The sequence below is a fragment of the Vanessa tameamea genome, chromosome 25 (genome assembly GCF_037043105.1).
Source record: "Vanessa tameamea isolate UH-Manoa-2023 chromosome 25, ilVanTame1 primary haplotype, whole genome shotgun sequence".
Taxonomy (NCBI): Eukaryota; Metazoa; Arthropoda; class Insecta; order Lepidoptera; family Nymphalidae; genus Vanessa; species Vanessa tameamea.
The window spans coordinates 4,187,894-4,213,547 of record NC_087333.1 but is presented as its reverse complement, the minus strand read 5'-3'; the positions used below and the strand labels follow the sequence as shown (position 1 = coordinate 4,213,547).

The 25,654-nt window shown below is 35.3% G+C and overlaps 1 protein-coding gene across 1 annotated transcript in view; it reads left to right on the top strand.

The window, feature by feature from the left end:
* Positions 1-25,654, top strand: part of LOC113403108 (focal adhesion kinase 1) — a 59,560-nt gene that overhangs the window by 26,796 nt on the left and 7,110 nt on the right. Inside the window, exons 3-17 of the mRNA XM_064219045.1 lie at positions 6,593-6,705; positions 18,563-18,747; positions 19,339-19,494; positions 19,815-19,894; positions 20,060-20,216; positions 20,551-20,695; positions 21,092-21,213; positions 21,789-21,875; positions 22,134-22,215; positions 22,613-22,648; positions 22,977-23,102; positions 23,442-23,522; positions 23,631-23,765; positions 24,050-24,182; positions 24,463-24,595. Coding sequence (XP_064075115.1) covers positions 6,593-6,705; positions 18,563-18,747; positions 19,339-19,494; positions 19,815-19,894; positions 20,060-20,216; positions 20,551-20,695; positions 21,092-21,213; positions 21,789-21,875; positions 22,134-22,215; positions 22,613-22,648; positions 22,977-23,102; positions 23,442-23,522; positions 23,631-23,765; positions 24,050-24,182; positions 24,463-24,595 — 1,771 coding nt within the window. The remainder of the gene's footprint in view (positions 1-6,592; positions 6,706-18,562; positions 18,748-19,338; positions 19,495-19,814; positions 19,895-20,059; positions 20,217-20,550; positions 20,696-21,091; positions 21,214-21,788; positions 21,876-22,133; positions 22,216-22,612; positions 22,649-22,976; positions 23,103-23,441; positions 23,523-23,630; positions 23,766-24,049; positions 24,183-24,462; positions 24,596-25,654) is intronic.

Sequence of the window (25,654 nt, the reverse complement as noted above, 5' to 3'; positions counted from 1 at the left end):
TAATGAACTTTTTCTACATCGACTCAGCCGGGAATCGGACCCGGTACCTCGGAGTGGCGTACCAATGAAAACCGGTGTACGCACTACTCGACCACGGAGGTCGTCAAATGTATGTGATCTTTGTACCAAGCTCTGTTAAAGTATTCTGTTTCTCTAAACATCTTTCCCACATAGAAATCTATCGAGAATAAAAATATAATAAAGTTATAGGCGACATTAACTACAATAATTTATATATATAATACTTACTTGATAGATATCATACAAGCCAGGTTTCAACTTAACGACCCAGTCGAGCATCAAGTGTCAGTTTCTTGCAGCTTTTGCTGGACCAACCACGCTGCCGTTTATTAATTACACTCAATGCCCATTGGCTATTAATTAATTAATTTAATCTATAATCAACCCTCATTGGTTCAATTTTTGTTCCTATTCATGTATATAAATATTGTCGACATGATTAAACGTAATTAGCGAATATTTATAAATAAGTTGCGTACGAATCGTACGTTATGATTTACGTGCGACGAATAATTTATTCGCAAGTTATCGTCGGACGTCGAAATAATTGTGTTTTCCAACAACGATTTTGTTTGTACTATTGTGTCAAATTTTCGTTTTTTTTTTTTAATATATATATATGGACACGTGGACGTAGACAATTTTTAAACTGACAATTAAACAACTCCAAAAGTGTATTATATATGTTAACATTTATTTTCTATTTAAAAGTAATCAATAATATGTTTATTTTTAGGTTTTTCACGGGATCTTATTTATTTTTACCTGTTAGTATCAGTGGTTCAAATTTGGAAATTGAACTTTGCACCAGTTTCGGCCAGTTGAGCCGTTCGGCTGATATTATACACGATTTTACTGGTTGTATACTGTTAATACAATTTAGTACTAATATTATTAATTTTAATTAAAACGTTTAAAAGATGGCTTAGCTTAACAGTTCTAAGCTTGAAGTTAATGTGGTGATCTCATTTGATCGTGATTGAAGGTTTTAATTAGACCACGGTTTCTATAGTAACCAAGGTCGATAGTGTGACAGTCTTGTGGAATTACTATTTGTTTTGTTCCTTCGTAATATGAATACTTCTACCATAAAGCTTTATGAGTTTTTAATATTTATATAATTTACTATACTTATATAACAATTTAAATATACTTCATACAAGATATTTTTTAACATAAGATAAAAATAACCCAATAAAATTAAAGAAAAATACGTGCAATGTGATACGTATATGAATTTTAATGTAGCTGCTAATTCATAGATAATCAAGAGCGTGGGTAGTTAGCAGGTCAAGGACACCTAGTACAACTCAAATGTGAAACAAATATCCGCTTAAATCGACCTTTATCGAACCCGTTGTTTTTAGAATAAGAAATTCACCTCGGGCTGAAATCGCAGTAATATATTTTTGTCTTTAGCCGACGTGTGACATATTTAAAAATGAAGACTTTAATTTGGTTCTATTAAAACTAAACACTGAATTCATCACTTCACATGACTCTGTGCAAACCCGTCTGACTAGGTACCACCTACTCATCAGATATTCTTCCCTGAAAAAGTGTTTTGTGTTTTGGTTTTAAGGGTAAACGTGTCAGTGGCGCATTGGCGTAAAGAACGGTGGTCACCACTGACCATCAGGTGGTCCATTTGTCTAAACATGAATAAATGTACATAAAGACTATACAGTTACATTGAGAACGTCCTCCTTTTTCGGAGTCAGTTAAAAAAATCGTTCAAAATCTGTATTGACGTCCATTCGCGCAGCATCGCGTAATGAATATTCAACAGTCTAGATCATAACGAGGGTTTATGGAAACCAATTTAAAATAAAGACGGACAGTATTGTACGATAGTTTCGAACGTTGAACGGAATTACATTTTAATACATTTATTAATCCGTAGCTTTACAGGCGATATTTTTTAATTATAAAGGTTTTGAAACGATATTACTTTTTTTTCCGATCCAAATTAGGCAAACGTCTAGTTTCATTTACTCACTGTCCATTTAATTGTTTTTTTTTTTATATTGAATTTATTGTTTTTAAAATAAGAATACGTTGTTATTATTATTATTATTATATAATATATATTAAAATAAGAGGAACACTTCGTACTATTATTATACTTTATTATCTAAAGTATGTTGCAAACTACTATATGCATGTAGATTTATATATAGGTTATTTTATTAGAATATTTATGGATTCCTATTGTGTTTTGTATCAATAAGCAGTGTTATTAAAAGTTATCCTTTATATCCATAGTATTAGTTATTAATAACTATGGGTGTTAACAATATATTACTTTAATAGTTTCACTGGCCTATATATGAGCCCACACGGTTTAGTTTCAACACTCGAATCTTAGCAAAAGATTACAGCTTCAACTCATGGGATTTAGAGAAACGTAAAAATTTTCAAATGATGTGATAATGGTTTTAAGGCACAATATAAACGAAAAATAAATAGGCATTTTTTTGTAATAGAAACAGCAACACCGTAAAGCATGCGAAATGCCTTATCCCTTACTGTGATGTTTTCTAGGTAATCTGAAAATGAAGGATTAAGGTTAAGAGTTAAACTCAACCAAAATCGTCCATTACAAGTACTTAGTTAAGCCGTAACTCCTAAAATGCGAAGTATAATATTAGCTCTTATATTGTTAATACCAAGAAAAAGTGACTCAGATTTTCAGATGGAACAATTGATAAAAAAGGTCGAGATCCAACAGTATTTACTCACGCTTTCAAATCAGACGATGCTGCAGAACATAAATTAGCCGACCTAATTACGTAGTGCTGAACTAGTTTGTGTTTACAAATCGTGAATTACCTTTGTAAGTTCGTCGACCTTTACAATAATTACACTAATTTGTTGCATGTTTGTACTATTGTACATGTCAAGGGGCAATCCTTTACTTCTTCCATATTAATTATATGTTCGCGATTCCATTCCGATGTAACTTCTACGACCAATTTTTTTTTTTGTCTCACGATCTAATTGGCTATATGATGGTAAATGGTAACCACTTCCCATAGAAGACGCGCTGTAAGAAATATTAACCATTCCTCACATCGTCCATGCGCCACCAACCTTGGGAACTAAGATGTTATGTCTTGTGCCTGTAGTTACACTGGCTCACCCTTGAAACCTGAACACAACAATGCGGAGTACTGCTGTTTGGCGGTAGAACATCTAACGAGTGAGTGTAACCTACCCAGAAGGGTTTCCACAATGCCCTACCTATACGATCTCGATTATACTCCGATCCAACTTTGACCGAAAGGCAACTGGATCTCTGCGTTTGTATAATAGAAAAATAACTTAACGGCAACAATTATGTTTCGATTCGATTGAGATAAACTGTCAATGTGTTAGTAGAATTAGTAATTAGAAGTAGTATTGTCATAGCATTGCATTTATCTGCTGCTCTTATAGCCATACCTACCCGCTTCACGTCTTCACACTCAATAGATCATCATGAAATTTAACTTATAACGTCAGGAGTACATAAAAGAACATAGGGTTCCAAACAACCCTTATCCTGAAACGAAACCGCGGGCGGATAATTAGTGTTCTAGTTTTTGTTATATAACTAAAACGTTATCACAGTAATATGAAACGGTTGCAACATTAAACTAATGGTCAGTTTCACAAGTGCAATATCGTTATCATATATTGCGATCCATATTAAGGTCTTCAACCTGCATCGTCGTATGCAATTTTAGTTCACAGTGAGGTAAACGCAACACTCATACGAAACATTACTAATGAAGAATCGATATTTAGTTCAAACTGTGCAAAATTGGTGAGCCAATTTTATTACAACATTTCTCGATGTTTTATCTGGAATCATCTTTATAAGCATATTTTATACAGCAACGATATTTTTATCTAACGTTGGTAATTTATTTTATTGTGTCTGTTGTTTGATACATAATATATATCAAAAACAACTTCGTGCCAATCGGGTTCCATGACAGCTGTTTTATTTACGTATGCTGCATATTTTTTTTTTTATCGAAAACCATTCATTTTAGCCGAGATGAGATTGAGCCGAGATGGCCCAGTAATTAGAACGCGTGCATCTTAACCGATGATTTCGGGTTCAAACCCAGACAGGCACCACTGAATTTTCATGTGCTTAATTTGTGTTTATAATACATCTCGTGCTCGGCGCTGAAGGAAAACATCGTCTATGTGTGCATGTGTCTAATTTCAACGAAATTCTGCCACATGTGTATTCCGCCAACCCGCATTGGAGCGACGTAGTGGAATATGCTCCAAACCTCCTCAAAAAAGGGAGAGGAGGCCTTTAGCCCGGCTGTGGGAAACTTACAGGCTGCTAATGCTAAAAAGAATTCATTTTAGCAATTATAGCGGTAAGTGTCTTTCTTCTATTTTGACTGAAGTATCATTTTTTTTGCATCGATCTGCGCAAAAGCTGATAGATTATAACTCGCTGCGATAACCTATATGTCTGTAGGTATGTCGTCATCTATCTCATTCTTATCTAAAACAGTTCCGACTGTTACAAAATCGTATTAATTTCTTTTATTGTGATTCACGTCGAACACGTCTCAACCTGTTCCATATGAATCACTCTCCTCTTGCCCACGTCGTATTGTTTGTTTCCTTTTGAAATAAATATTGATAATAATATACATAGATCGAATTCCATAGCGAGCTTACGTGTTAACAACCACGCTTACATATAGATAAGTATTTAACCAACCGCATTAGTTGACGGTCTTTTTAGGGTTCCGTACCAAAAGGGTAAAAACGGGACCGTATAACTAAGACTTCGCAGTCCTTCTCTCCGTCAGTCTGTCACCAGGCTGTATCTCAAGAACCGGAATACCTAGACAGTTTAAGCTTTCACACAATTACTAAAAACAAATAAAATGAATATTTAAGGGGGGGGCTCCCATACAACAAACCCGGTTTTTTTTGCCCTTTTTAGCTCGATATCAATAATGGCAACAGATAGGCACTTAATATATTCACAAAATACTCAGTTGTACTTTTATTTTAATAATAAATAATATTTTATGCATGCTGTTTAGCGGTGTTCGGTTAAACAACGATTTCATTCTTTCTGTCATCATTGACAAGGTGACATTCTTAAACGATCTCGGTCCAATCGTTGGCGGAATGTCTCGAAATAAATTCCGCCAACTATTGGACCATACCAATTCCTTTAAAGCCCTTTGTCAAGTAATACATAATATGTTATTGTATATGCTTGTTATACGCTTAATGCTGTTACCATATATGTTCGTGTATTTAGTTATTTGTTACTGAATTATAAGGACACAATAAATATAGTCGGATTTTAAACTGGCGACCATTTCTACTGACGGAAACTGCACTGGAATATTAACCAAAGGACGCATTGTTGAGTTTTCATAAGCTTAATTAAATAATCATTGTTTGTGATGTAACTTTTGACAAAAACAAATGCATTATCATCAAATATATAAATAAAATAAAACATAATAGAACCGAGATGGCCCAGTGGTTAGAACGCGTGCATCTTAACCGATGATTTCGTGTTCAAGCCCAGGCAAGCACCACTGAATTTTCATGTGCTTAATTTGTGTTTATACCTCATTTCGTGCTCGGCGGTGAAGGAAAACATCGTGAGGAAACCTGCATGTATCTAATTTTAACGAAATTCTGCCACATGTGTATTCCGCCAACCCGCATTGGAGCAGCGTGGTGAAATATGTATGCTCCATACCTTCTCCTCGAAGGGAGAGGAGGCCTTAGCCCAGCAGTGGGAAATTTTCAGACTGTCAATGTAATGTTAAAAAAAAACATTTAACAATTTGTAATAATTATGGTAAAAGTATTATAATTTAATCAACCGAAAGGCAATTATTCGTGAAATCTAATACATAAACACAACGAGATCGACCACTAAAAGGGTTGTCAGCCCCTTTCACATACACGCAGCGCATTTGCATGCTCCGAATGCTGCCAATCGATGGAACTTCCCCCTATAAGGGGGGACACCCTATTGTACCTTGCGGCGGCTCCACACAGAGCCACTAGCCTGTGGATAATTAAAACGAAGGCCGCGTGTTGGCCGAGTGCAACTGTGGCGTTGCGTGCAATTTTGACTATTCGTCTATAGCTTTATATGTATATCGATCTTTATATTCAAGAATATACTTTATTCTTAATTCAAAAATTAATAAATCAATTCTATGTCTGATTTACAATTGGCAATATGTTTAACTGATTAAAAAAAAAACACTAGAACTCTTGTTCATCTGTCTTTCTTAATATATAAGAATACTTCATCATAAATTGATAAATTAAATTAAGGTACGATAAACAAATGACAATATATTTAAAAGTTAAAATAAATAACAGTTTGTAAATAAACGAATAAAAATTATGTTGATATTAGTTGTTGAAATTAATAACGAGTGTATTAATCAGAATTAATTGTTATTGAAAAATCCGTGTAAATAAATTATTTCAAAGATACGCTATCTTTTCACAGTTGAAAAACATAGATCATATTTTGGAATGTGTACTTATGTGTATATTTTTGTTACAGCCATGAGCCCGAGGGCGGCGGCCGGTGCGGCGAGGGGCCGCTAGCGCGCGCGATGCAGCCCACGCCGCAGGGCGGCTCGCCCAAGCGTCACGCCACACCTGCGTCTGGGCACGGTATGATTCTTTTTTTCATAAACTTACCAAATATAAAAGTAATTATCGAAAATTAACTACATTACGGATATATGAATAGTTACGGATTCGAAATTATTACTCTTTATCCGATTGTTTCGTTTGGTTTTATTTACAAATATTAGATTATTGAGAAATTGTAAAAGGGATAATTGTAAGGTAACAGTTTGACTTTATTTGTAGGCTTATTACTTGGTATTAGTTATAATATATAAAAACAAAAGCCTGAATAAAAAAATATTATTTATATCGGATTACGGTTTCAAAGAGATTTTTATTTCGGATATCCGATAGTTTTCGTTACGGTTACAGAGCTCCATGATATCCCGCATTTAATGTGAATTCATAAATCTACTAACGTATGAAGGCTTCAAGTGACTTCTAATAGTCCTAAAATTTAGATTGTGACACAGCCTGTTGATAATAATATGCAGTCACATTGGAATAACGTAAATCCAAGAAAATACTCACCAACGCCAAAATCTCTGTGTAGATAAGATGTCGGAAAATGTTATCGGATCTACCATTATAATAACTATTAATAAGAACATGTTTAAATTGTAATTCTAGCTCATCACAAACTCTACAAATTTTAACATTATTTCTGTATTTATTTGACGCGATATAATTAGTCCATAACTTGATTAATCCGTGATATTCATTATGGATTCACGACAAAATGGCGAAACTTTGGGAGTAAAATTAAACTGGATATAATTAGTTAAGTTACAATGTTGTATAATGAATAAAGATCTATTCATGAAGAACTGTTCGTAGAACATTATTTTGTATAGCCATAAGCTTATTTGTTTATCTCTACTTCGAATAAAATAGGTCATACGTCATACTCGTTACTTAGAAACTAAGATTACTACGAATAACGGATGGTAGGCTGAAAAAATGTGAACGTAAATGAAACAATTCTACTGCCAGTAAGCAAAACAAAGCGTTTTTTTTGTATATAGTTAACCGGACGTTATACATTTTGATTTTGACCCACTTTTTTCAGTACATTTGCTCACAAATTGAGAAAACTACTTGAAAATGCATGAAAACACCGGCCAAGGTTGCGATGCGCTGAAAGGCAGAAACAGTGAACGCATTTTTCTCGTAGCGTCATTTCCATAATGAGTTTTATCATCCAACTCGTTACGTACAAAGATGTTTAATTAAAAGTTAAAATTCGTAACAGATCTTAACTCGAAACGACTCGGTTCTCGGCGTTCGCTTTTGTATCGAATTTTAATTAACTTTTCCATTTGAATATTATTTTAAATTCAGCGAATGTGCGATAATTTTTGATTGAATTTGTTCGTCTGATATTGGTTGTCTTAATGGAAGTAATTGTTAATAATATGCTAATTTAAAAAACTCATATGAAAATATAATAATATTTAAAGTATATTATAGTTACTGTGCAGTATTACATCTTATATATTAACAGTGATTATGGGACGATAGCTGCACATAAAAAATCGGTTATGGTCTCATTTTGAAGAGCTCCAGCCGTAGATGTGCGGACAATTAAAAAGGATTCTTGATGGCATTTTACTAAATTGTTACGAATTAACAATGAATTTCTTTCGAAAAATGTTACTGGCCGCTCGAGAAAGCGGCGCTATGGATGTATAAGAAAAAAAATGAAAAACGTAAACAAAATTAAAGTAAATTGTTTTCGATAAACTCCAATACTAACTGAACTAATGTAGTGAACTAATGTATTAAATGTATAAAAAATATCATCATTTTGGCGCCAAATGCAGATGAGTGACTTGCAGTTAACAATGAAATTAAATCAAAACAAAACCTCTCATAGGTTTCGAAATTCCTAAAGAATCTTTTCAAACGCGAAGTTTCGCTTGCGACCCACTAGTCTATTTAAATATTATAAATACGAAAGTAAATCTCTCCGTTCGTCTGTCTGTTGCTCTTTCAAAGCCAAACCTCTGAACGGAATTTAGTCTTATGTTTTTATGGCTAACACGTGACGACCAACCCCTAAAACGCGATCATCACCGCGGGTGGCTACGGCGAGTAGATTATTAAACAGCTCGGCGTCAGTATTCCTTAATTTTAGTCAGGATTCATTAAAATTGTATGCGATTAGTAAATAAGAGTGCGAAGTTGCTCGGCGGTTATTCTCGTTAGAAACTACATTCTGGACCGCTGGTAACTTAACATTTCATAGCTGATTCAATAGTGCTTGTAAAGGATTTCTTGAATAGAGTTTTTTTATTTTTTTTATTTATCGTTTACAAACATAACAATGCATTTACATTTATTAAATATACGAAATAAGAAACGCCGACTGTATGTCAATGTGACTTGTTTAAAGCAGCTGGGAGACTCACATATTTAAAAAAAAATATTTTTTTAATGGGCGATTTAATGCTCGATTTTATTAATTTTTAATTAACGTTAATAATACATCAAAATCAAAATATTCTTTATTCAAGTAGGCTCATAAAGGCACTTTAGAATCGTGTCAGTCAGTCATGTTACTGTAATGAATTAAATGTGCAGCTGCTACCGGTTCGGAAAGTAAGTTCTACCTAGAAGAACCGGTAAGACACTCGGTGTTTACTCTTTTCCACCATTTTAATTACAAAGTATGTCAGTTAAGTACAATTACATTTTTATACTATATACGACTTCCGTGGTCAAGTAGTGTGTCCACCGGTTCTCATGGGTACGTCACTCCGAGGTCCCGGGTTCGATTCCCGGCCGAGTCGATGTAGAAAAGGTTCATTAGTTTTCTATGTTGTCTTGGGTCTGGGTGTTTGTGGGACCGTCGTTACTTCTGATTTTCCATAACACAAGTGCTTTAGTTGCTTACATTGGGATCAGAGTAATGTATGTGATGTTGTCCAATATTTATTGTTTATTATTATTATTATACATCTTGCCTAGAAATCAATAAAAACTACGTCCACGCCTTTTTATATTTAATAAAATCTTGTATTAAATATAAGGTAATTATATATAATTTTATGTTTAAATATAAGTGAGAGTAACAACAGATATCAGTGAGATAGATAGATTGGAATGAGAATGTCGGAATAGATAAGACACTTCGACGCTCGTTAGCCGCCACTAAAAAGAAAATGTCAGGAGGCGTCATTATAGGAGCCGGCGCTGATGTCACCGCTTCCGATGTTGCCGACGATCGCGCCACGTGGTTACTAACGAGCGGTCCATTTTAAGGTCTCTTTACCAAATATAGTTCAGAATTTTGTCATGTCCGGTTAAAAATGTAAAACTACAGACGTTTCAGTGTTGAGCTGAATCCTGTTCTCCTACTAAATAGAAGGTTTTTGCTTATTCCATAATCCTGTTCGAATATAGGTTGGTGATTACAGTGGCAGAATTACATCCGATACATGCAAGTTTTCTCTCAATGTTTTCCTACACCGCAGGGCACGAGATGTGTTGGTGCTTGCCGGGAACTTATTCTAGCCACTTTTCTAATCGTCCGTCTGTTCGTTTTTCATCCTTAATTTTTTAAAGTCTCGTCTTGCGTCTGAACTGTATTCGTTTTCCAAGTTGTAACTTCAATTATTCTTGACAAATCTGTACTGAATGAAAATGAAAATGAAATAAACCGGATGGAAAAGAAACTGAGATTCTCGTCGGTTCATTCCATTAGAATCTACATTCCGAACCGGTGGTAGCTTTATATTTAATACTGTAACATGACGATTCAAAAGTGTTTAGAAAGGGTTCCTAAAAAAAGTCAATTTTGATTTTCGTTGGCGCTATTAGATATCGATCTGATTGGTGTACATTACCGTGATACCACTACAGGAGGTACCACCACCTAAACAATTAATGACATTATTTTTGTATATAAGTATAGACAAACACTTTTATTTATATACTTCAGAAAAGAACCGACTACAAACTCGGTACTTTAAGCCACCAACTTACAAGGACATGTTAATTTAAAATTTAATAATATAAATGTATATATACAACCAGTTTGTCCAGGGAAGGGGCGTTCATGAATAACTCTGACGTATTGCATAATGGGTTATGGCGGTCGGTAAAACGACAGATAACATTTATTTATGGCCTATCCAGCCTGGCTTCGGCGACATCCTTCCGCCCGCATCGCTGTCACGAAATTTAACCGAAATAAAACGTTACGAGTTGTGATTGATGCTACATCAGCTAGCATTAGGCTCTCCATGTAACAATATAACAAAGGTAAAGTACGTGCCTTTAACTCCTATAACTGAAGCCATGTCTCCTTTTGATGTGGTGACACGTGGTGATCACAATGTTTGTCCAGATCTGACGGTATTAATTTAGACAATCAGCATAGGCACACTAAATTATGGTGATGCTCGGATTTGATTTTATCCGCAACCCACGTTTAATATTCTTATCTAACCTTACGTGAAACGGGGATCATTTAAAACAAAATGTATTTTATGTTAACGCAAATCACAACAACACTTCGAGAATTGTTTCTTAAGAAAATTAAAACTTATCGCTACAGTAATTGACATGGCGGTTTAATTAATTATAGTTGTAATATATTTTATATACTAGAAAGAACATACAAAAGCATATGCAATTTAATTTACTAGATTTTACTAAAAGGTAATGTGAACTTAATGAGATGTTATACACAGCCGGTGGTGGCTGTTTCTAAAGTGTTTCCGGTGACAAAAAAAAAATTGGTACTAAAAAATCGGAAGTTGCCTTAATAGAGATGTGGAATAACAAGTTTGACGAGTATTAGATACGGATGTTGAATCGTAAAATCAAATTCAAGTGTAGGTGGGAATATAATTACAATGTCGTAATTTAATTGGGACAATAACATGTTAGTTCCCAAGGAACCGAGATGGCTCAGTGGTTAGAACGCATGCATCTTAACCGATGATTTCGGGTTCAAACCCAGGCAGGCACCACTGAAATTTCATGTGCTGAATTTGTGTTTATAATTCATCTCGTGCTCGGTGACGGAAAACATCGTGAGGAAACCTCCATGTGTCTAATTTCAACGAAATTCTGCCACATGTGTATTCCACTAACCCGCGTTGGAGCAGCGTGGTGGAATATGCTCCAAACCTCCTCAAAGGGAGATGAGGCCTTAGCCCAGCAATGGGATATTTACAGGCTGCTAATGTAAATGTAAATATAAATCCCAAGGTTGGTGGCGCATTGGCGATGTAAGCAACGGTTATTATTTCGTCCAGCGCCATTGTCTGTGGGCGATGGTGACCACTTACCATCAGGTGGCCCAATGGCTCATCCGTACTTATATCGTAAAAAAAGATCGACACTTCGCACTGGATTTTTATTGATTTCCTACAGTTATACAAACATATCCGTTAGTAAAGTAAAGTAAGCGTGCTAATAATTCATTACTTTGGAGCTTATATCATGTCGCTGCTCCAAAGCGGATTGTGGATTCACACGTGGCAGAATTTCGATGTAATTAGACACATGTAGGTTTCCTCACGATGTTTTCCTTCACCGCCGAGCACGAGATGAATTATAAACACTAATTAAGCACATGAATAATCAGTGGTGCTTGCCTGGTTTTGAGCTCGTATTCATCGGTTGAGATGTATGCGTTCTAACATCTGGACCTTCTCGGCTCGTATATGCCTTATGTATGCCGTAACATTTTGATTTAATAGTTGGCTCAATTTCAATATTTGAATACCCGACCCATCGACGAAGTGATGAGATATCTATCGTCGCAACTTTACTTTAAAACTGTTTGTTTGTTATATAAGTGTTCTATTCTATATTATTCCTTTATAACTCTATCGATTTATAAAGCGCACACAATCAAATCAAAATATACTTTATTCAAGTAAGCTTTTACGATCACTTTTGAATCGTCATTTGACAAAACTATATTAATTTAAGAACTCAGATATGTTATATAAAAGGTCCGTCGTTTAAAGCTTTCTGATAATCCACGATCGTCTTTACGGTGAGTTTAAACTGAATTCTTACAGAATAGTTGATACATTTCTACTATTGCTCGACAAACACCATCGAGAATGGACTGAAGGTAAATTTTCCGCCGTGCAAATCACCCGTGTGTTATATTTTTTTTCCGAGAAGAAAATCAATAGGGCCGGTATTAAAGTTTCCTCATGGAAATCTTAGGAAAACCTAATTTTCCGGTAATTTAACGCTGTCGCGTTTCCAGCCCGTGAGTTACTTAGCCGAGTTCCACTGAACTATACAATTTGATTATTCAATGAGCTACACTATTTGCATCTCAACTACTTGATGGTCTTCCATATAACTACGTTACAATCGAATCGCATGGATTTATTCATAGGACTTGAGACCATATAAGGTATGTAGTGGCATTTATTGGTGTACGTCTCTACCGCTGACGAGGAAGATACGGCCCGGTTACTTAAGCTCAATAGCGAGTGATTGAGATGTTGGATTCCTGTAGAGCTTATCATAAATTAGTATGTTTATATGAGATTAATATACTTCGACATCGATTAACATGAACATTGACACGTTGACCTATCATATCATTCCGTGGAGAGGGTTTATATAGGCTGAACTTGTGGGATGATCCTCTGTTACATATCAACTTCTACCGTTCAATCATATATACACAAAGACAGCAGAACTCTGTCACGTTTCTGGTAGTCCTGTATAAATCTCTGCAAAAAATGGATCACCTAATATGACCTTTTAACCTTCACCTTTCACCTTTGCTAATTGACATTGTCGTGAATAGTAAAAGCCGTACCATTAATGCGTTGCCAACATGTTCTCCTTAAAAATATATAGAAATCCATGGGAGACGTATAGGGTACTGGGTGGTACCTGCTTAGGTGTCACTATTTTACCTACCACCAGTAAACATCGATAATATGAACTTGTCATGATGTTATTGTTATATAGGAGTCCATATTGATATTCCCATACTTGTTAAAACTATTTAATCATTTTAAAGGCAAGCTGTCCATTATCTAAACTTAATAACGCTGATTAGATACCTACTTTCACTTATATTGAAAAATATTTAGAGCACAATATGCTTAAGTTCTTGAAAATATTCAAACTAATTTCAAACTTTTAATTAGAGTTATATCAATTATTGTTATTTAATTATTTGATTGTAAGAGGATCTCGATCTTGAAGCTTAACTTTCTTTTAGAAAGACCACCTGAAAAAGTTCGTATATAATTATGGGTTTTAGGAAAATGAAATGGTATTGTGTATTATGATGTTATTATTAGCTCTAATTTCTGAATTAATATATGTCATCGTAAAATTATAAATACCGTTAGATTGTAATCTGTCTCGCGAGTAAGTCTAGTAACATACTGCTTACAATTTAACGCATTACTTTTCGGTAGATAATAATCTATCGAAGTGCGTAATTTCAGTTCTCATATAAACACTAACCTAACCGACCCTATCGTAAACTATCGAAATTTTATTTTGACTTAAATCACCGTTCACAATATTTCCGCAGTTTACAATCTCGCGAGATAAATAACAAACCAACGGTTTTTACAATTCTACGGTGATATATATGTATGTATATAACCTTGGCAGATGTTGCCCTCGCTGTTAAAGTTATGTAATGGATATATTGACGGTTTATATGGATTGTACATAAATTTGAATAAAGTAATAATATAAAGACGCTTCTTGGGATTAAGAACGGGTAGGTGTTGAATGATAATCGATTTTTTTTTATCGACGCCAACGATTACATTCCTAGAAGTTCAGTATGCTAATTGTATGTTGGTTAGAGAATTTGACTTGACTTGAATATATATATATATAATAACAATTATAGAGTTTGTTCTTTGAGTATATTCGAATCCTAGTTTTCTATGGTAGTTGCCCGCCCCGACTTCGCACGGGTGAAATAAGATTTTTTTTTTAAATAATTTCTGATATCCAATCGCTGCGCCGGCTAACTTCCAATCTAAACTTTCCAGAAGGCAACTCCAATAACATCAAAATCGGTCCAGCCGTATGGCCTATTTATATATAGGGTATTTTCCTATTGATATTAGAGAGGGAGAGAAATACGCAGATTCAAAACAGGTCAGTACTCTGCTCCTTTGTTTGTCTCTAGATATTTTTTGCAAAGCTCAACTAATAAATATGGGTATATTTATTTGTCGTGCTTTGTTTAGTTGTACTAGCTTCGTGTATTTTGGTATTCAAAAAACATATCTCGCTTCAAATCCATTCGTAAGTATAGACTCTTATATTTTATAGTAGTAGGCGAACAGGCAAATAAGCGTACGCCACCAACCTTGGAGCTAAGATGTATTGTGCCTTTAATAACACTGGCTCATCCTTCAAACAGCAAGGCTATGTATTGCTGCTTAGCGGTAGAATATCTGATGAGTGGGTGGTACCTACCCTAGACGGTCTTGCACTATGCCCTGCCACCGAGTAAATAAATTTTTGAATTTCCTATGGGTCAAAAATTACAATCTGATACGATGGGTAGTGCTCGTGACTAGTTTTACATAATTTATGGTGGGTTTTGTAATCCCCGATAACGTAGATCTATATGACAAACGCACTCTCGGCTTTTCATCAACATCAACCACTTCTTCTTCAAAGTTTTTATATACTAATCTTTTCGATATTACTTACTTAATTTAACAGTACGACGTATAATATTAATATTTTATATATCTAATGTTTCCATAAAGCAACAAATGTCCATTTCGGGGCTAACTCCTCTTCCCTGTTCAAGTCTGGCTCACGTCGCTTATCCTCACGCTCCAATGCAAGTTGGTAAATACACTTGTTACATCATTTCAAGTGGCACAGGCAGGTCATATCACGATCCCTTCACCGGCACATATTAGGCACGTGAAAATTAAGTGGTGCTTGTCTAGGTTAGAACCTAGTACGTTTAGGACCTATTCAATACACTGGGCCATCTTGCATCTTTAAAATAAAAATATATCTTAAATCTAACATTTGATAATCTTAGCTGTGCTTGTTTGAAGTTGACCCGTGACACGACTATCCACTGAGCCATTCCAGCTTATCTTTTTCAGAGCATAAGTAGTTTTAAGATACTTATAAGGTATTAAGTTAAATGGAACGATTGGGGATTAGCATGGATTCCTCCATTTGACGGCCTACTTTACAAATATAAACGAGATTTAGACTTCGTTGAAACCGTTTTAGTTTAATACAATTATACGAACTAATAGGATTTATACTTGCTTGCAATCAATGTGACTCTATATGATAAAATATTTAAAAAAATATATATTTATATGCAAATGTAATTCCCGCGAAACTTCGCTATTTTTTAAAAGTTTTTTTTTTATAAATTTCGAAACGTATGACAGGTTTTATTTTGATTTTATTTCATTTTAAACTGCAAGTCACTCGTTTATATTTAGCGCCAACCAATGAAAAATTATTTAAATGAAATTTTTAATGTCAAATAGTTATACGTTAGTTCAGTTAGAATTGGAGTTGGTAGAAAACAATTTATTTTAATTTTGTTTACGTTTTTAATTATTTTTTTCTTATACAGCCATAGTGCTCTCTAACCAGCCAGTAACTTTCGCTCTCTAAAATTAACTCTTTGTTAAATCGTAACAATGTAGTAAATTGCAGTCAAGAATGACCCAAAATATAGTAGGAATTCATGAAGTCGTACAAATTTGTATTTTTAATGAATGACAATGATTATTTATTAAATCGATTCTCTGCTATTTCATTATGAAGTATAAACACAGTAATTTGTTACACGTATTTTAAGCAAAATATAATATCGGCGTGTGTGTGTGTGTGCATAGTAATTTTCACGGCTAATTCATTTGTTAAATTAACTTGAATGCTTGAAAAACCTTAACAGTTTGACCAATATTGTATCTGTCTTTTAATTATGGTACAATAATTGCTAATTACATATTACAAAAAAACCTGTTCCTACAATATATGTACCTGTATATATACCTAAGGTAAAATTTTATAATTATATAAATTTGAAATTAAAATATTCTTTATTCAATTAGGCTCATAAAAGCACTTTTGAATCGTTGTGTTACAGAGTTGAATTAAATGTAATGCTACCACCGGTTCGGAAAGTAGGTTCTACTGAGACGAACCGGCAAGAAACACAGTAGTTAATTTTGTCCACTATGTTATCGACAGGGACAAATCAACAAATACTATATCCACGTTTTTTACCTTTAATATTATATTATTATTGAGTCATATGCCTTATTTGTCAATGATTTTGACATGAGCTTTAAATATTAATAGGCTTTAATAATTTTACTTGGTGGTAGGGCTTTGTGCAAGCCCGTCTGGGTAGGTACCACCCACTCATCAGATATTCTACCGCCAAACAGCAGTACTCAGTATTGTTGGGGAACAAGGGACATAACATCCCAAGGTAGGTGGCGCGTTGGTAATGTAAGGAATGGTTAATATTTCTTACAGCGCCATTGTCTATGGGCGGTGGTGACCACTTACCACGTGGTGGTCCATTTGCTCGTCCGCCTACTGATACCATAAAAAAAAAAAGTTAAAAATAACTGTTAAATCTGAATACAGAAACGAATACCGTGCCCCAGGAAGATGTTATAACTTAGCGAAGTCGGAATCTACGTGTTATTAGTTTACCTTTCCTCCTCGTGTCCATACAATTATTGTCACTGTTTCTTTCAAAAAGAGATATATTAATGTGAATATACATAATATTATGGTAAACTTACTGTGAAGTAAATATACCAACTTTATTAAAAATATCCATTTATGTATAAATATATAATTTATATTAAAAACTTTCATTTTGCACACCTACTGGTAACCTTTCGTGAACGTATTGAGGTTGGCCGGTAGATATAGCAGTTTAGCTTTAATCCCACCTTTTGTGTAATATAATTTTGTTGCACAACAAAGTATATTTATTTTATTAAGTATATGTTAATTAATTCAATCAATACATCCTAAAATCTTATCCAATTGCATCCGTTTTACTAAAAAATAATTATATTTGTATTGAATAGAAAAAGTTAACGTTCCCGTTTCCCTGTCCGGTCATATTTTTTGTTTTATTCTACTAGTTTCCGCCCGCCGATTCGCACGTGTATGAGCGTGTGACGTACTAGTGTAAGGAATAAAAATCTATGTGCTATTCCAGATTGTAAACTATCTTTGTGCCAAATTTCATTCAGATCTGATCAGCCGTTCTGACGCGATTAAGTCACGAACATCCATTCACACAAACTTTTGCATTTATATTATTTGTAAGATTTATAATAAATATGTTAAAGGTGGTTTTCAATTTATGAGTAAGGTAAACAAAATAGTCCACCGATAGTCAATTGTCCGACATGTCCGTTACGCCTTTGATCACACGGGTTCACTCTCACTGCAACATAAAGAATATTTGAAACTTGCTTTCAAATGCGGTTTGTCCGTGTTGTGAGAGGGTCAGACGTTGGACGGAGCAGCAGTGTAGCCTATCTCTATTACAAATTTCATATAAATCTGTTAATTCGCTTTTGCGTGATTTAGTAACAAACAACGAAATATACAATATTAAAACATGAGTAGGACTTCAAAAGAGCCGTAAGTAAAAACCGATATGAGATGCCTCGATCCCCAAACCCTACAAGAAGACGTGAATTTTGACCGAATATTTTGGGTTCTACTAAAATTTCATAGTCTTATGTGCTTATATATAATTTCATGTTCGGATGTAAAAACATATTTTATGAAAACTTTCTTGTGTCCTGTGCACACTTAACCAGTAAGAAGCAAATTATCTCCAAACCTACGTTTCATAAACAATTTTTAACTTTTTTTTGAAGTAATAATTTGTTTATTACAGGAGCGGCAACAGATCCATCAACGTTGAAGGTGCACCTGCCGAACGGAGGGTTCAACGTTGTAAGGGCGTCCGCTGACGAGGATGTAAGATCAGTATTGCGGTGTCTCGCCGCCAGGCTAGCGGCGGGCGATCGGGTGTACGCCTCGTGTTACGCGCTGCGGGCACGCAGGCTCACCAGTGGAAAGGTTCGTTTGTTTCAAGTTAATCATATAAGAATAATGTAATAATTAATGTCGGTTGGTGTTATCGTTTTGTGCATTACCAAACATAATCTAATTTGTATTTTTTGCTCTCTTTATTTTTCTGTTAATCGTTTACGCACACTAAGACATCTTGTAAGCAAGAGTGTTACTCAATACTAATGAGTCCCGGTGATTTAACGTGGAGGGACGCGTCATCGCGAGTGAACAGATCTTCAATAGTCCACTACTGCGCGAATGACATGAATGCGCGAAGTCTGTCGGTTAAGATACGTTTGGTATAGGGTTGGAGAGTATTCTACTACTCTAAATTTAGTTGGCACTATCTCAAAATTACAGACTGATACAATTTTCTTTTTGATTCATTCGGTGGCGATAAAGAATAATTCTTTATCGTCAAACAACTAGATGATTTTCATACGATAATAAGACACTTGAAAACGTTAGTACTTACATGGATTTGGATCCGAAACGACCACTATTATCGGTTAATGTGTGTAGACGTGTTTGGTCCACTCAAGTGGGCGTTCAGGCCACCTCTTATCGCCCTAATATTATTATTATTATTTAATTTAGATCCGATGGATACATCAAGACACGCCAGTATCGGAGCTGATAACAAAATGGCCGGCGAGCGAGTGGCGGCTGGAGCTGCGCGTGCGCTACTTACCGGCGAATCTTCGCGACCTTTGCGACTCGGACCGCGTCACCTTCCACTATTATTACGATCAGGTCAATAATTTTTAAATTAATCTCAGACATTTTTCCTTTATACTCAAAACTGCCTCTGCTAGACAAAAGCCTCCTTCTAAGGAAAACTTGGTGGTTATTCCTACTCTACGAAAATTTTATACGACACTTTCTCCTGTTATTTAATTTTCTCAACGTCGATATTAAATTCAACTCAATTTGCTCTGGATTTGATATCGCTCTCTTTGTTTAAGATACACGCGTTCTATGTATTTGTCACTTGTACTCTTTCTGATACATACATTGATTTATCTGGTGATATTATTTATAAATTATATTGGTAACAATAACGTTAATTCTAGGTCCGACATGACTACCTCAATGCCAATCATCCAATGGTGGACCAGGACTTGGCGATACAGATATGTTGTTTAGAAATAAAGTAAGTATTTAATTTAATTCAATTATTAATTCAAATATCTTGACAAATTTTCATGTTAAAAATATAATTTTTATCTGATGTGTAATGGCAAAATCTTTCCTAATTTTTTCGCAGAATTACCATAGATAATACAAGTTTCCCAAAACAGTCGTTTTCTTGCTGCAGATATTTCTGCAAAGACATGCAGATCTCTTTGGACAAGAAGTCCAATATCGAGTACCTGGAAAAGGAGTTCGGTTTGCACAAGTTCCTGCCCAAGTCCGTGCTCGAAGCGATCAAACCGAAAGTGCTGAAGAAGGCCATACAGCAGCAGTTTAAAAAGGTCAGTGAAGTTATAGGAAATAAGAACGGCAGACTGTTGCAAAAGGCTGGTGATGTTCTTTAAGATATTTTTCTTCCCCAGTGTAAGAGGAATTGTGCATTTGGAGATTTCAAACGGGAAACTTAACTAACTGTATTCTCTCCGTTTAAATTTCGATTGTAATTTTATTTAGTTCAATTAAATCTTCGTGTATCCGTGTACATATAACTAATAAATAAATATATTTGGTGACCAGACTTGATTACGCTTATACTTTCTTTAATTTTCTTTGCCTTTGGCAAAATCGAAAGTAATTGCCGATAGATTACAATGAATGCTTGTAACATTTTCCCAGGTGGCAAACCTGAGCGATACAGACTGCATGCTCAAATATCTCGAAACGATGCACACGCACTACGGCTACGACCGCGAGACGTTCACGGGCGCGCTCGGCTCCGGCTGGGCGATACCCGTCGAGCTGGCGATTGGACCTGACATAGGTACGGCCGTTGCATTTGACTCGCAAGATGATCCTTTTCACTCGATGTGTTTATATTTTTTGAGACTATTTCTATATTCGTCCATAATGAATGTTGATACGCTGACGCCACACTCCCAAGATGTAGGACGTGGAAAGATGATGTACGGTTTTCCAATGAACTCTAGGATTCTTTAATATTTTTCAAGCATTACAAATTGTCCCCATTACAAATAATAATATACCGTTAATCTCATGCTGGGATCGGTACAATACTAACAACAGTTTTCAAGGTCGTACTAGTTTTGCTCACAAGTACTGAACATCATTAGTATATTAAAAGTTTAAACGTATTGTTGCATTTGTAAACGTTATGGTAACAAACGCTGGTACAATGTTCTATGTTTTTTTTCGATAGATATATCGTACGTCTCGCACAAAGCCGGTGAGCCTCCCACCTACACGAAGATAGCGTCGTTCAGCGACATCGTCGCGGTGCAGACCTTGAAGTCGAACTGCACCCAACAGTCGCAGACACAGGTACCCATCTGCTCACGATAGACATATGCCCGTTCAAATATAGTTCCAGCAAAACGCATTGTTAAATCTCTATATTATTTTTTTTGTCTACTTTATAAAATGTCTTTATTTATTTTTGGCACTAGTTATGCAAAGTCAGATTGACAAAGGGTTCTCGTAGTCAAACCTTAACTGAATCTTCGGAATGGAGCGAATCACAGTTGCAACCGACTTTTTTGTTTTTTTTTGTCGCTATTTTTTTCATTTTCTTACAAAGAATCTTTTTTACGGTTATGGTTATATATTTAGTCTTATTGTCAATTGTTACAAGTTGACAACCTCCGTGGTCGCGTAGTGAGTACACCGGTTTTCATGGGTACGCCACTCCGAGGTCCCGGGTTCAATTCCCGATGTCCCGGCCGAGTAGTTGTAGAAAAAGTTCATTAGTTTTCTACATTGTCTTCGGTCTGGGTGTTTGTGGGACCGTCGTTACGTCTGATTTTCCATAACACAAGTGCTTTAGCTACTTACATTGGGATCGGAGTAATGTATGTGATGTTGTCCAATATTTATTTATTTATATTTTCTGTATTTAGACGAACTCATCGTGCGGTAAAGCGGCGTTGCAGCTGCGAGTGAAGGGCGCCACGGAAACGTTAACTATAACGTGCAGCAGTGTCGAGGTATACCCTTTTCGTTTATTTAAAATAAGTCTTGATACTTGATATTAAACGATCAGGGACATTGGCGTTGCAATAATAAATAACCATTCCTTTAAACCGGGACACGACGATGCTAAGTATTGTTGTGTGACGGTTGAATAAGTTAAGCGAGTGGCGCCCGGAAGTACTTTCACCAAATTCACCAAGTCTGGGAGATTCATTATATTACGAATATATGATAGAAAAGTTGTACTAGAATTTTTTGTTACAAATTTTCAGGCTGCGGAAAGTTTAGCAGATTTAGTAGACGGCTATTGTAGACTCGTGACAGACTCGCAAACGTCGCTTTGGAATCGGACAAGTGAGTATCTATTCGAAGTTCTTCTATTAGGTTTTGTTATAATTACGGTATATTATTATAAAAGTATACATTTTCAACAAATATTATTAAAATACTCCGAGAGAGCCGAGATGGCCCAGTGGTTAGAACGCGTGCATCTTAACCGATGATTGCGGGTTCAAACCCAGGCAAGCACCACTCAATTTTAATGTGCTTAATTTGTATTTATAATTCATCTCGTGCTCGGTGGTAAAGGAAAACATCGCGAGGAAGCCTGCATGTGTTTTCTTCATCATTTCCTCAAAGGGAAAAGAGGCCTTACCCCAGCAGTGGGAAATTTACAGGCTGTTTATATGTATGTTTATGTATGTTTTCGCTGTGGTCCGTTTATTTTTATGACGTTTTCTTTCTTTGCAAGCTACTGTATGGAAAAGTCTGAACTGTCAATGTAAGAGTAAGTATTGGATCTAAGCTCAACATAGAAAAGATATTTAATTATAATGTCACTGATAGATATTAACAGTAATAATCATACTTCTTTAAAATTATAACAAAAGTTGAATTATCTCAAATAATAATTCAAAGACGTAATAAGTTCGAACTCAATTGATTAAATTCAAGCGAAATATTTTGAGCTAAAACTGATGACCTTGACTATCATGGTGGGAAGCTTGATAATCTATTATTGTTTGTGTCTGGTAAATTTATCTTTAAGAGATTATCTCCTGAAATTAGGACGTATATTTGGGGTTGTTGTAAACATAATCACTGGTACGTTACAGCGGAGATGAGCAGCAGCTCGTCTGAGGGCAAGACGAGCTCGTGGGAGGCGCACACCACCGCCACCCTGCTGTCGGAGGACTACGCGGAGATTGTGGACGATGACGCCGACTACTCCACGCCAGCAGGTAACACCTAACGACAACGTACTGACTGTTCTGAGTGCATTAATTATCTTAAAACTAAAAAGCAATATCTGACCGCAGTCGCCATATTACATTTCATGTGACGTCATAAATCACTTGTACCGTTCTACACTGTAAAATGTAAACAGTTATAAATTCAAAATTATGTTCTACTACAGTAGTTCAGACATAACGAAAACGTTTCAGAGTTTAATAGTTCCGACTCAGAAACTTTACATATAGACACGCTGCAATTAAACTCGACTTTCGAAAACAATTGGTATAAGGTATTATTTTTAATGATGTATGTGTGATTAATTTTATTATTTTACTTCACAACAGTTCGGGACTACGAATTGGTTCGTAATCAAATCGAACTTACGGGTATCATCGGGGAAGGACAATTTGGTGACGTACACAAAGGTATTTATATATTTTATACTCTGTGTATATCATGGTCTCTAACGTCAGTCTCATTATTAAATATAAAACGAGCGCAGAAAGCCATTAGAGTGTCACCCGTACCCCCAGGCACGTGCCGCGTGTCGGGCGCGCCGCGCGGGCCGCGCAGGGCGCGCGGGGCGGACTGCGTGCTGCCCGTCGCCGTGAAGACCTGCAAGCTGGACGCCGACCTCGACACCGCCGAGAAGTTCCTCGAAGAGGCCTGTGAGTGACCGTCTGCTCGTTGATTCGCTATCATCATTGCTTTTGAACAACGACTTTAATTTACGACTTTGTAATTGTAATATGTACTTGTTATAATTTAATAATATAGGTTTTTATGCGAGGAAAGTACAAATATAATGTTAGAGGATTTTGAACTCTAAAGTTATATAGCAGTAGGATGCACAGTCCCACGGCATAAAGAGTTAAAAAATATGTCCACTTTATTTGCCTTATGGAGGTTTTTTATATTATAAAAAAATAATCATTACGTATATATTTTCCAGATATAATGCAGCAGTTTTCTCACCCCCACATAATCGGTCTGGTCGGTGTGTGCAGCACTCCGCCCATCTGGATCGTGATGGAGCTGGCCACGCTGGGCGAGATGCGAGCCTACTTGCAACAAAACGCGCACAGGTACCGCTTCAAAAGTATTCAGTGTACTAGTTTCTGCCAGTTCAGTATCACGTCGGGGCACCAGATGTACCCTTTTGTACTCATTTAAGATATAAATAAAAATCAGTTTTGTATTAGCACTGTAGACGTACGACTGACTACAGTATATAGTTTATTGAAACATATGGCTGTACATCATATTCGTTCCAAATATAGAAGAGTTTATTGCATTATTATAAGAGCCCGTGCACACGTCACATAGTTAACAGCAATACGAATAAAGCGCCTATGTCTCCCTTAGGTTAGAGACGTGCACCCTGGTGCTGTACATCTACCAGCTGTCGACCGCGCTCAGTTACTTGGAGAGCAAGAAGTTCGTGCATCGGGACATCGCCGCGAGAAACGTGCTCGTCTCCACCGCTACCTGTGTTAAGGTAGGGTATGACAGGGTCAGGGAAACCACCAGGACGCGTCTAGACAGGGTTATCGAGTGTTTGGGGGGGGGGGGAGATTTATTAGTAAACCCAAGCTGCAATTTACGAGACGAGCTCTTTATGTTAGTTTTGATGTAACTATTTTGTATTTTTTGTATTCTTATTAATAAAAAAAAATCACATGCTATTCATGGTATCGGTACCCTACATGCATACATGAAACAAATACGGTACAGATTAAATATAAAAAATAACAAATAAATGTGACAACCCTCATTGCCGCGAAAAGCGGCATTTGGCGAGACTTCAAAGGCTTCAAAGATGATCTTCTTAGTTTTTCATTACCGTGCTATGGACCCACGAATATATATGCATTACATAACTAATTTGTTATTATTGTATAGTTTTAAGTCTATAAGTGTTGACAACGAATACCGATGTACGGATAAATCCAATAGGGTTTTTGTTACATCGTTTTTAATACAGTACAATATAAATAAAATGTATATTCACTTAAAATAAAAAATAAAATGTATATTCACTTAAAATAAAAATAAAATGTATATTCACTTAAAATAAAAATAAAATGTATATTCACTTAAAATAAAAATAAAATGTATATTCACTTAAAATAAAAAATAAAATGTATATTCACTTAAAATAAAAATAAAATGTATATTCACTTAAAATAAAAATAAAATGTATATTCACTTAAAATAAAAAATAAAATGTATATTCACTTAAAATAAAAAATAAAATGTATATTCACTTAAAATAAAAATAAAATGTATATTCACTTAAAATAAAAAATAAAATGTATATTCACTTAAAATAAAAAATAAAATGTATATTCACTTAAAATAAAAAATAAAAATAAAATAAAATTATAAATATTATATGATAAGTGTTTTTTAACTGCTTCGTCGGTCTAAACAGTTCTTGGGATAAGGGGAACACTTCACGTTGAAACGCAATAATATTTATTTCTAACAAGAGTAAAGAGATATTGTCATCCCATTGAAATATAAAAGAGAACATAGACTGAATTTATGTTAACGC